Here is a 13,660-nt window from a genome sequence, read left to right on the forward strand (position 1 = left end):
CAAAATAAGTATAAATAACGCACATTTCCACGAGAAAACAGGCAAAACTTCAAAGGTTTTGGAAAAAAAAACGGAACTTTATAAACACTAGGTTTTTATCAAGATCGAAAAAAAATTAATCGAACCAATCTTTTAAATAGGCAATATGGATCTTAAAATGCTTCGCCATTGATGCAAAATTAATTAACATACCTGAAGACGACGATTGGAGAGCTTCTGGGCTCTAGAGAGAAGAAAAATAAACTGGAGAGATTGGTCTTGATAGAGAAGAGAGTGAAGAGAGAAAAGGTTTTGTATATTTTACTACAAGTCACGGGGACTTAAGTGTATAACTTAAAACCTCCAAACTTTTTAAAATTATGAAATACACCCCATTCCCCTTTTTCTAAACCTTAATACCAAAAATATTATTGAAAAAGAAATTGAACGGCCTTATTCCCAATTGAAACTTGAAAATGACCTCCTCCACAAATCTTCTCCTGTTTTTATCGGGGATATGGACGATAATATAAATACTATTGCTTGTAGCTTCTTAAAATATAACTATTCAAATATGAAAAAGATATTCAAATACTTCTTTTAATTATTTCAGAAACCTTTTAGAAAATATTTGTCTGCACTGTTGTCGAGTACTCGAGTTCCTCTAGTTGAATTTCTTTTTTACTTAATAATTCAATTTTCAGACAAATTTACATGTAGTTATAATTTGATTAATTAAGTCTAATCTGTCTGTAACTTGATTAAAATTATCATTTAGCTAAGGAACCTCTATATTGGTTATCCCCGTTAATTGTATGAGACAATTCTGATGAAATAACCTCTTTGCAATTTATTATGACATTTAAGTCACTAACAGTCAACAGACTCACTAGATGGTCTTCTAAGTGATTTTTCTTACTGAATATTGAAAATTTAATGGAATAATTAAAAGTCGTTAAAATACTAATTCTGGTATTATCCATGGACATCCTCACACAATGAAGTTTTAATATCCTTGGCCGGCTTGTATTCAATTTTTCTTTGTTCCAAGTAATAATTTTTATTACTGGATTTCGAAAAATTAATGAATCTAATTAAAAGTCGTTAAAGTATTAATTTTTCTATTATCCATGGACATCCCCCTACAATTACTCCCTTTGTCTCAAATTATTTGTCCTTTAAAAAAAAAAGAATTCCTTAAAAAATATTAATTAGGAGGAGTATTTGACTCCATATACCCTTATTTAAGTCTAAGTTATAATCTCTCTCCATTAAATGTTTACTCTATTTATGTATCCTCTCCACTAATTAATGATAAAATTCTACCAAAGTTAAAATGGGAAAAAATAATTAATTGTGCCTTGAACTTTTAAAACGATGATAATTTGAGACAACTATATTAATTAACAATGACATATAATTTGCGACGGAGGGAGGACGTTTTAATATCCTTCGCTAGATCTTCTTAGTGATTCTCTTTGCTGGATTTCAAAAGGGGAACTTACACAATTACTAGCAAATAAGTATTAAATTATGTAATGTACAACTATTTTCTAATTTACAGAATCTACCATATATACCCTATAAATGAGTAAAGGAGAAAATCTTTGGATATGGTAATTTTCCTATAAGTAATTATTTGATAGGTTATATTTTTTTTCCTAAATTTAATTAATTAATCTGTCCCTACAACTACCTATCAATAAGGAAACATTATCATCAAACCCTGGAAAAACTCCATTAACAGACAGTAGAATTTGCTCATACACTCGATCTTCTATAAGGTGTATTGTAATACTGTGTACTACATATATATTATACATAAGGTATTATTATGTTATATACTGTATATAATAAACAAACTTAAATATATTAATTCCTACTATTACACCCACAAATATTTATTATCATCTTTTCAATTACACTTACCAATTTGAATATACCATATACATGGTATTATTATATTATATACTATATATAATATAAAACTTAAATATACTGATTCTCATCTTTTCAATTACACTTACCAATTTGAATATACCATATACATGGTATTATTATATTATATACTATATATAATATAAAACTTAAATATACTAATTCTTACTATTATACCTACAAATATTTTATTACCATCTTTTCAATTACACTTACCAATTTGAGTATACCATATAAAGTTTTAGCATTTTCCCCTAGAAACAAAAATAGTGTGAACACATGCTTAGAAATAAAAAAAAATTGAAAAGCTTAAGTAAAAAACTACAAATAGTTCATATCAGAAGACTTTGAATATGTATATAAAAGCAAAGATTGAAAATTTGTATTTCTAGGAGCTTGAGGGAATGAATATGGAAGGGAGAGGACATGAAATTGAAAATTAGAGCACCTTTTGATTGATAAGGTAAGTTTTTAGGTGAGAGAATTACATTTTATTGTGTATTTAATTAGGAGAGATATTTTAGGGATATGAAAGATTGTATACAATATGATGAAAAGTTAAAAGATTAGAATAAATTGTATTAATGTAATTTTTTGAAAGTTGTTGTAATTTTTGAAGATTCCTTTTTTAAATCTTGTATTTGTGTGATTTTCCCTTTTCAAGAAACTAATAGCTCTAATTAAAAGCCGTATAAATGTTAATTTTGATCTTATCCATGGACATCCTCATACAGAGACGTTTTAATATCCTTAGCTGGCTAGTACTCAATCTTTCTAATATAAATAGAACCATTTATCATGCCACTGCATATGCAAATTAACAAACACCAAACCATTCAATTATTAGTTAGTGGTCATGGCTTCTAATATTCCTCAATTTCTTTTTGTTTGCATTTTTATTTTTCTTTTCTCGGATTATATTAGTTTTTGTTCTTGCCAATTATTCAATAATAGTTTAGATGGTGGCTTAGCAGTGGCAACTTGGTATGGAGATCCTAACGGACCTGGCAGTGGTAATGTGTCTCGCAAGATTGGGGGTTTTTTTTTTTCCAGTTTTTATTTGAACTTAACTTATGATTAACGGTATACAAATACCTAATAACACTATCAGGTTAATTTAAATGATCTATAACGAGGAGCTTGTTGATTACCTAGAAATAAAGTAAAAAACCTGATGTAATTGGTGAAAATAAAAAATATACACCATCAATGTACTTAATTTTTTTTCCTTTTTCGTCCTTTTTTTATTCTTTCTTGTGTGTTTATTTATATTATATAGGAGGAGCTTGTGGACTAGAAGATGATGTAGCAAAAGCTCCGTATAACGCCATGATAACTGCGGGAAATCAAGTTCTATACAAACATGGCTTTGGATGTGGTGCATGCTATCAGGTGCACACATTACTTATACGGGTGAAAATCATTTTCACGCCTTAACTTTGCTTTAAAAATCAAACTCCCCCTCAACTTTGAACAATAGACATTCTTCCCCATTTATCCTTTGCAATGACTATTTCACTGTTGTTTTTTTTAAATCCTCTATCATGTAATACATTTTTATATTATATATAATATATTTTTTTTAAATCTAGGTATTTATAGATTCTTATTTAAATTCATTAACATTATATGTAGAATAATACTTTTATGAATTTGTGACAAAATCTAATGCTATTTTGTATGATTGTTATTTCAATATTATATGCAGTAAGTATGTATATATGTATGTACATGCATGTGTGTATATTTAAGTTTCACTTCCCTCTTATTCTCTATTGTTTATTTAAATAGATAAGTTTTGATTGTCACTAATGAGATATTTCTTAAATATATTAAAATTCATTTACAGTATAAATAGATAAATTTAAAAAAAATTCCCCTATTTTTTAATTGTTTTTGCATTACATGCATAGAAACATATTTATGAAGTTATTTTGACATGTTATTTTTCACTTGTATGAATAAATATTAATGTTTTGATTTTTTCTTTTATTAAAATTATTTTTTTGTTTATTCTGCTAATTTATTTTATTATAGAACATCATTAACTTATATACCCAATTAGTATTTCTCACTTTTTCATTCGCCTAGGAGATAATATTTATCTTTTATAAGAAATTTGTTACATAAATTAAAAAAATTGAAAAATATCATGATTTTAAAGAAGTAAAAAAAGAAGACAAAAATTGATAATGTAAGGGTAAAATAGGCATTTAAAAAAGTCAATAGGATAAAGGGCGGACAATGTCTATTATTCAAAGTTGAGAGTTTGATTACTAAAACATAGTTGGAAGGTGTAAATGATTTTCACCCTTATACTGACTTTTTCTTAAATTTATTTCGCAGATTCTGTTGAACAATTCTCCTTACTAGTAGTATTATTTATTAATTGCATAGTTTTTTATTCTTCAATGTGTATTACTATCTGTTGCTTCATTTACTTTTCATCTTGCTACCTTGCTCTCATATATTTTTCTTGCTACCCTGCTTCCCAGGGCAGATTTAGAGGCTGCCTAGGGTGTTCACCCAAACACCCTCGGTAAAAAATTACAGTATATGTATATGGCAGATTTTTTGTTTTTATGTACATATATTAACTTTTGAATACCCTGAATAAATGCAAAAGGTTAGCTCAAGTAGTCTAGGGTGTTCAAAACTAAATCTAGCATCCTAGGTTCGATTCCTAGTAACAACATTATTTTTTTATATTTAGTTTTTGTTGTTTTTTCCGAACCCCCTAAGTCAAAATCCTAAATCCGTCACTGTCTGCTTCATAAACTTTTCTTTTGAGCCGAGGGTCTATAAAAAACAACATCTCTCTACCCCACAAATGTAGGGTAAGGTTTGGGACATCCCACACTCCCCAGACCCACTTTGTAGGACTACATTGGTATGTTGTTATCGTGGTAAATTCTGTTGAACTAGTGTTTCAAAATCAAACCATATATATGTATTTGTGTGTGCGTGCACACAAAATACAAGTAACTAAAGATAAAGTTAAATATCTAATATTTCAAAACTAATTCTCCCAATTTGAATCTCGTGTCTAGTCTATATCCACTATGTTCAATGTCCATAATTGTATCACAAAAGGAAGAGAAACTCAAAAGAAAAAGGAAAAACACATAGTTGATTATTTTATTGTTTTTGAAAAGTTATCCAAATAGATTTATATATATCATCTTGGTGCTATTGGAATGTTTTTTTCAGGTCTCATGCTCTAAACCACAATGCTCAGGGAAACCAATAACAGTGCCTCTTACAGATGAGTGTCCAGGAGCATGCAATGATGATCCAGTTCACTTTGATTTAAGTGGAACTGCCTTTGGTGCTATGGCAAAGCCTGGTCAAGCTGACCAACTACGTAAACTTGGAAGAATTGATATTTCCTACAAAAGGTGAGTCTCTTTATAACAAAATAAAAATAATTAGTGTTTTGCGGGTTTAAATTCTATGCATTAACATTAGGGAAAGTTACTTAAATATACTATTTGGCCAACTAGTTTATCAAAAATGGCTGAAGTACACACTATCTATACACTTTGGTTGTATATGTTGTATATAGGTATGTATAGCATGTATATATTTAGTATAAACTATACTGCATCTATACATTGTGTATATATTTAGTAAATTAAATGTCCGAATGGTATTCGGCTATAATTTTCTCTTAACATTGTCTAAATTGTTACCATCTAATTAAATTGACATATAACAATCCAACAACAACAAAAAAACTATACTGAAAATACTACTATCTCTGTATATTATTTAACTTCATTTTTATTTCGCTAACTTTTGCTTGGGAAATTTTTAGGGTGCCGTGCGACTACAAGCAAAATATTATGTTTAAGGTTGACAAAGGATCCAACCCTTACTTCTTTGCAACTGCAATTGAAGCTGAAAATGGAGATGGTGCACTTTCATCGGTCGAGATAAAAACAGCAGGTTCAAACAAATGGCTTCCCATGAAACAAATGTTTGGAGCAACATGGTCTGCTAATATTAATCCAAAGACACAAAAACCTCCATATTCACTTAGGTTAACTTCAGAGTTTAAGCGTCGGGTTAAAGCTGATAATGTTATTCCTGTGGGATGGCAGCCAAGAGCAATTTACAAATCAAATGTCAATTTCCCTCCAAAATTATAGTCTCTTTACTCTAGAGGAATTTGAAATTACAAAGTGAAATGTTGGACTCATTTGTATGCCAACAGTATGATGAATGAAATTTTTTAGTTTTCAAGATCCAAATGCTCAGTCTCACTTTATTTCATAGGGTTTTACTCCATCAAATTTTCTCAAATGTGATATAAATATCTAATATCTTCTTAGAATAGACCGTTAATTACTCTTGCAATTACATACTATGTTGTTTACATCAAATCAATAAATGCAAGATATATATCTATTATACCACATTTATTCCTGAATGTTGTAAAGTGTATGATTTTCACTTTAATTTTTAACTATTGAAGTTAAATTTGATAGAGAGAGAACAACAAAGACTGACTCCTAAATTTTATAGTCGAAAAACGTATTCGCTCTCGATGACTATTTGCACCACAAACACAAATTCTAATTTCTAAGACATGTATCTTATCATATAACTCTATCATTTAACCTTGATCAAGAGAGACGCATTTTAACTTTATTTTATGACCTGATTTCGTGAACGTGTTTAATTTAGTATAAATAACGAGTGGGCGTGTGCATCTTTTAAAAAATATAAACAAAGATGAGTGGCTAGATGAGTGGCCGCTCCACTTTGAGAAATCTTTTAGTCCTCTCCCTAACTTTGTACCTTGCGTAGACTCAAATTAGAGATTGTTCTCAAGACTTTTTATCAATATGAGGTGATCGTAAGACTGGTATATAAGATTCGTGATTCAGGCAATCCAATCTTCTATGTGTAAGGCGGAATTCTAAAAGTATAACAGCTGTTTAAGAGATGCGTGTTGTTGTATGCCAAGAAAATTAAAATGTAAATTTATATTTAGACATGACCATACTTTAATTGTGTGATGAAATCTACACCAAGAAATTTGGCATTTACATATATACTCCTACATTTTTTTGTCTAGTTGCTTCAAATGAGGGATTACATTTCTCATTTGTTCTTAACAATTTGTTGCTGCACCACCGTGACTGAAACTGGTCCATTGATCTCTGCAGCAGCAAGCATATCAATAACTGGTCCAAGTTCTGGTAAATCATTCCATTCATTAAGTCCTAGCTAATAGCTGTTGTAAATCGTCTCGATGGCGCCTTCCGACCACAATAAGATCAAAAGCTTCTTCCATAGCATGTATATAGTCAAAGTTGTTTCAGCCCCATCTTTAACTCTTTCCGCTTTGTACACAGTATTATCTTGGTACACCAACAAGTCTTATTTCCTTCAATAATTCAGCTAGTGCACATTCGAGAGTGCATCTATGAGTAATATAGATGCAGTTAGCATGGAAAAGGTTTCTCCATCAAATGTCTGTGATTCAACACAGGGGAGAGAAAATGGAATTAAAAACTCTGGTTGAAAAAGGTGAGGAAAATGATAAAAATGGTCCTTATGTTTGTGGGTTTATTTAAAATAGTCTCTTAAGCATGCACCGAACAGTTTTGGTTCTTGACAAGAGGGGTTGCTTAGGTGGTAAGTATCCTGTACCTCCAACCCGAAAATTGTGAGTTTGAGTCACCAAGAGAGAAAAGAGGGGGAGCTCCTGGGGGAGGGGTGAAAAAAAAACGGTTTCGGTTCTTTAAGTTTGTTAAAAGTTAACATTTTTCAAACAACTTCAATTGTTCTAATTTTTTAATTTAAACACTTATCTCATTCAAATTCCAAACTTTTCTCAATCAAAACAAATGGAGAATTCGATTTTTGCCATTTAGTAACCGAATGAGAATGAAATTAAATGTAACACAGATGTTAGCTTTGATATTCACATTATTCTGGCGAGAGTGGGAATGCTGATACGCACTACTATAGGAGATTTCATTAGCGGCAAGCAAGGTTGTTAAATAAAGTACCTAACCCGTTAGTTGCAGAGATTATGGGTGTTCGGGAAGCTCTCGGCTGGTTGAAGAGCGGCTTTGCTAATAGTCATGTGGTGATTGAGATAGATAATCAGCTAGTTCGTTAAGCTCTCAACGGAAACATTTCAAATAATTCTTATTCTGATTCTCTTGTTTATAATTGTAAGGCAATAAGGAAAGATATTCAATTAGTGTCTGTTTTTCTAATTAGAAAATCAGCGAATCAAGCTGTCCATGCTTTATTTAGGGCGGCTATTTCTATGTCTGGTTCGATGGAATATGGGTCCCCCCTCCCCCCCCCCCCCCCCCCCACCTCACATCTTTTATTTTTGATGTACTCACTTTTGATTTGAGTAATAATTGAAAAGCCATCGTTTCAAACAAACCAAAAAAAAAAAAAAAGGAGAATACAACTTATAGATCCCATTTTATAGTAGGGATCTAATAGCTCAATTGGTTGGCTACCTGAACTTTCACCTTGTTGGTGAGGGTTCGAATCTTTACGTTGTAATCCCCTTCCCCTAGTCTCTATGTAATAATTTGTTTTTTTAAAAGATCCCATTTTATGTATGAAACATAAATAGCCAATTGGAAAAAGCTTTTCATAAACTCATGAATGACGCCAGGTTTGGAAAACGAGAGATAATATGAAAATATATGGAATTAAAATTCACATTATCAGTTCGAACTCCAGCACAATATAAATTTTAGGACTCCAGCATAATGTGCTGGAATTTTGCTTGTAAAAGTTTTGAAATCATGTATTTGTTACTGGACATCTTTTGTGTTTTAAGCAAGGATATTTTTATCCAAATATTCTTTTGCGTCAATAGAGTCTATTTCCCTATCAAATATCCAAATATTCTCGACAAAGCCAATTTGACTAATTTTGGGAGCTAAAATTAGATTAGATTAATTCAATGGCCACCCACCTAATTTTTATTTGTTTATTTTCTGATGACCAAAAACAACAATTATTTCTTCTTCTTTTCTTTTCATAAAAGAGAAACTAGTAGGAAATCAAATATTATTAACTCCTTTACTGAATAGATATCAAATAGCTCTGTTCTTTTTTTAAGGATAAGAAGGATAATATAAATACCATTTCTTGTAGCTTCTTAAAAATAACTATCCATAGAAGTACTTTTTAAGCGCAAAAAAAAAAAAAAAAAAAAAACAAACAAACAAACAACTCAAATACTCGTCTTTTTCTATTCAGAAAGCTTGTTGGAAAATATTTGTCAGCACTGTTGTCGGCTTCCTCTAGTTGAATTTCTTTTTTACTTAATAATTCGATTTTCAGCCAAACTTGCATGTACGTTTAATGTTTCTGTAAGTAAATTAAATTAGCATTTAGCTAAGTAACGTCATTATAGACTAGCTGGCTAGTATTCAATTTTTCTTTGTTCCAAGTAATTTTTGTTGCTAGATTTCGAAAATCTAAGGGATCTAATTAAAAGTCGCTAAATTAAATGTTAATTTTGTTATTATCCATGGACATCTTCATACAGATTACGTTTAAATACCCTTGGCTGGCTGCGGGGGCGGATCCACCCTTTACGATGGGGGTGGCATGGCACCCCCTCAATTAATAAATATTTTATATACTTATGTTGTAATTTGCTTAAATTAGGTTAAATATTTTATCCTGCCACCCCCAGTTGTAAATTAGACAGAGGTGTCACGGCTGATAGACACAAGTTTGAATCTATTTTGAACATTTTCCGATTTCTGTTTTTCTTTGGGCTTTTTACTTCCTTTGTACCAGTAATTCCCTTTTCGGCCTTCCCAATTTTGTATTTATCTTTTTATTATTTATATTGATTTTTCTCTTTTCTATTTTATCTGTGATCTCTAACGAGAACACACAAATAGAAACTTCAAAATCCCTTAAATTAAGTATTTCTCTTAATCTCAAATCTGTGAGTATTTAAATCGAAAAACTTGGGTCTCAATGGGAATTTTGGATTGAGATCAAAATTCATTTTTTTTTTGTAATAATTTCTTTTGTTTATTACTCCCTCCGTCCATGTTTACTTGTCTATAATTGACCTGAGACACTCTTAATAAGAAATAAATAAAATGAGAAATGAATTGGAGTACTTAATAATAAGTATAAAATGGTAAATTATGTCTTGATTTTCCCAACTATATAACTTACAAGTAAAAGTGGATATATATTTTTAGTATAATAGACAAATAAAAATGGACTGAGGGAGTATTATAAAAATTTATGCTATTCTATAATTGTTAAATTCAATTTAAATCACTTTACTACTTAAATTGTGATGGAAATTTCGTAGGTACTGCTTAGAAAAAACATGAAATTTATGATTTATTTTTGAGAACTTTGTAGTTTATCTAATTCTACATTTACTTATGGGGAGTATTTACCTATTGAAGAGTTTTTCTATTATTTTTCTCATTTTGATTGGTGTAATTCTCTTATTGAAGATGTTATTTTACTTGTGCAAAGTCATTTTTTAATATACATAAGAGATGCAAGGTCCTTGATGAAAAAGTTGATTTTACTTCTGTTGTTAATGGGTGTTAATGAGTGTGATTCCTTATTTAAGATGTTAATTATGTTCGTTTCTTGATTTTTAAAATGTAATTTTCATATTTGCAAATTAAAAAAAAGCCTATTAAGTTGACCCAAATAAACTAAAAAGAGATGGACCCGACCCAAATATACGTTCCTAACAAGATGTATATTGAAGAAAAATGTGACACCCGCCACCTTCAAATCCTAGATCCGCCTCTGGCTGGCTGGTATTGAATATTTGTAATATAAATATTACTACTTTTCATGCCGTTGCATAAGCAAATTAGCAACAAAAAAAACCACTCAATTAATTAGTTAGTGGTCATGGATACTAATATTCCTCAATTTGTTTTTGTTTGCATTTTTGTTTTCTTTTGTCGAATTTTGTTAGTGTTTGTTCTTGCCAATTATTCAATGGTAGTTTAGATGGTGGCTCAGCAGTGGCAACTTGGTATGGGGATCCTAACGGAGCTTGCAGTACTGGTAATGTATCTCGCAAGGTTGATTGTATTTCTGTTTTTACTTGAGTTTAACTTATATACATGGTATAAAAGTACCTAATTTAACGGTTGTTGATAATTAATTACCTAGAGAAAAAAGTAAACAGCATCATGTAATGGGTGAAACTGAAAAACGTTACACTATGTCATTATAAATGTACTCAATTTTTCATTTTTTGTCTTTTTTTTTTTTCTTTTCATGTGTGTGTTTAGGAGGAGCTTGTGGACTAGAAAATGTTAGTGTCAAGTTTTTATGATGACAATTTTATTTATATAGGTATAATAATTAAATTGCACAAGAAAGCAAAGGACATCAACAAAGTTGACTACTTTTATAGAAAAGCCCACAAGGCAGCCCAGCTCTGGGTTCGAGTGGCATTTCATCCCTAACCACAACTCATCCGCTGATTCTTCAACATCAGTCGGTTCGGACCTCCACTTAGTTTCACCCAAGCTTCATCCTGGTCATGGAGGAAACTTTGCGCAGAGTTCTATTACTATTAATGGGTGGCTCCGCGATTTCTTATGGGCACAAGCATCCCAGGTAATTCAGTCTTATGGTTCTTCATTATCTGCATATGGCCTTATCTCTTTCGATGCAACAACAAGATCTTATTTGTAACAAGTGGTTTTGTTGGTTGGTTAATTGGTCACATTTTATAACAATCGCATAAACAAGATGGGCTTACACAAGTCCAATTCAGTGAAGACTTCACAGCCCTACAATTAGGTACTGCTATATGGAAAATATCGTAGTGGCTGCACAAGGGATTCTTATAGCTGCAAGCAGTACTAAATCAGTTCAACGAAGGAAAGAAGATCTGCGCTATTAAAGGAGGAATATCCCATCGAGTGTAACAATCTTCTTGATTGACAATGCAGCTCCATCGCACAAGGAAAGAAGTAACAACTCCAGCCTTATTCTTGGAAATAGGATCACTAATTCCTTTTTCCAAGGATCAAATCCCTTGGGTTGATATCTCTGCGTGAAGAGCCTAAACAACTACAAATAGGCTGCTTCACAAAACAAGAAAAAATACTCAGTCTCATCCTCTCAGTGCTCTGCTGTACTTTTCATAAACATTGTATGTCTGTGTGATTTATAGTGTAAGAAAAAAAGAAAGGAGAGTTATAGTATAGCTTGTGAGACTTTGTATCAAAAAGATTAAGAGTGATTTGAGTGTAGACGTAGGAGCTCCATTCAAACCTCCATTGTACCAAACCTTTAACAAAGAGCTGCAGAAAACACCCTTGCAACCCAAGGGGACTGGACTAGGATTCACATTGAATCTGAACCAGTATAAAATATTTGACGTCATTTATCTTCTGCATTTTACTTTAGCATTATCTGAGTAAACAGTCGACTACTGATTCACCTTAGTCGACTAACAGATCGAAAAATTACAATTCACACGCCCCCCCCCCCCCCCCAAAACCCCCCCTCGCACTTTCAGAAGATGCTGTAGCAAAAGCTCCATAGAACCAGGGGCGGATGTACCAAGAGCCTAGAGTGTTCACCCGAACACCCTGAACTGTATATTTAGGTTTAATTATTTTTCCGAACACTCTGAGTGAAAATTTTGAATCCGCCACTGCATACAACGCCATAATAACCGCTGGAAAGCAAGTTCTATTCAAACATGGCCTTGGATGTGGGGCATGCTATCAGGTGCACACATTACTTATAATGACTTTTGCTTAAAAAAAAATTCGTGAATTCTGCTGCACCAATGTTTCAAAATCGAACCATACATATGTAATTATGTGCGCGTGCACACAAAATACAAGTAAAGTAAAGATAAAGTTAAATGTATAATATTTCAAAACTCATTCTCTCAAATTGAATCTCGCGTCTATTTTATATCCATAATCACAAAAGGGTGAGAAATGCAAAAGAAAAAAAACATATATATCATTATTTTATAATTGGAATTGTTTTTCAGGTCTCATGCTCGTATCCACAGTGCTCAGGGAAGCCAATAAGAGTGGTTGTTACAGATGAGTGTCCAGGAGCATGTAATAGTGATCCAGTTCACTTTGATTTAAGTGGAACTGCATTTGGTGCTATGGCAAAACCTGGTCAAGCTGACCAATTGCGTACGCTTGGAAGAATTAATATTTCCTACAAAAGGTGACTCTCTTCATAACAAACTACTACAATATCAGCATAACTTTAACATCTTATAGCAGATTACCTTCTTTATTTTTCAGGTAGCTAGCTCATTGAACCATGTATCATTTGTTTTAACTTTTAGTTTGAATTTTTCAGGGTTGCGTGCAACTACAAGCAAAATATTATGTTTAAGGTTGGTAGAGGATCCAACCCTTATTTCTTTGCCGTTGCAATAGAAGGTGAAAATGGAGATGGTGCACTTTCATTGGTCGAGATAAAAACAGCAGGTTCAAATAAATGGCTCCCACGAAACAAATGTTTGGAGCAACATGGTCTGCTAATATTAATCCCCACACACACATTAACTTCGGAGTTTAAGCACAAGATTCTAGCTAATAACGTCATTCCGGTGGGTTGGAAGCCAGGAGCTATCTACAAATCGAATGTCAATTTCCCTCCTAAATTATAGTCTCTTTACTCTAGAGGAATTTGAAGTTACAAAGTGAAATGTTGGACTTATTTGTATACCAACAATATGATAAATGATTTTTTTTTT

At 31.7% G+C, this 13,660-nt stretch overlaps 1 protein-coding gene and 1 pseudogene across 1 annotated transcript; both read left to right on the forward strand.

The window, feature by feature from the left end:
- Positions 1–2,716: 2,716 nt before the first annotated feature.
- On the forward strand, positions 2,717–6,170 carry LOC132642282 (putative expansin-B14). Its single transcript, XM_060359528.1, has 4 exons — positions 2,717–2,930; positions 3,197–3,309; positions 5,128–5,315; positions 5,735–6,170. The coding sequence occupies exons 1-4, from the start codon at positions 2,774–2,776 to the stop codon at positions 6,066–6,068; spliced, it is 792 nt and encodes a 263-aa protein (XP_060215511.1). The 5' UTR covers positions 2,717–2,773; the 3' UTR covers positions 6,069–6,170.
- Positions 6,171–10,653: 4,483 nt separating this feature from the next.
- Positions 10,654–13,573, forward strand: LOC132639183 (expansin-B4-like; annotated as a pseudogene).
- Positions 13,574–13,660: the final 87 nt, after the last annotated feature.

This window comes from Lycium barbarum, chromosome 5, assembly GCF_019175385.1.
Source record: "Lycium barbarum isolate Lr01 chromosome 5, ASM1917538v2, whole genome shotgun sequence".
Lineage (NCBI taxonomy): Eukaryota > Viridiplantae > Streptophyta > Magnoliopsida > Solanales > Solanaceae > Lycium > Lycium barbarum.

Bases quoted from the DNA above. Each gene is read 5' to 3' on its own strand.
- LOC132642282 (XM_060359528.1), top strand. From the start codon at position 2,774: ATGGCTTCTAATATTCCTCAATTTCTTTTTGTTTGCATTTTTATTTTT. The intron at 2,931-3,196 runs GTAATGTGTCTC...TATATTATATAG, and splicing joins TCCTAACGGACCTGGCAGTG to GAGGAGCTTGTGGACTAGAA. The intron at 3,310-5,127 runs GTGCACACATTA...TGTTTTTTTCAG, and splicing joins GATGTGGTGCATGCTATCAG to GTCTCATGCTCTAAACCACA.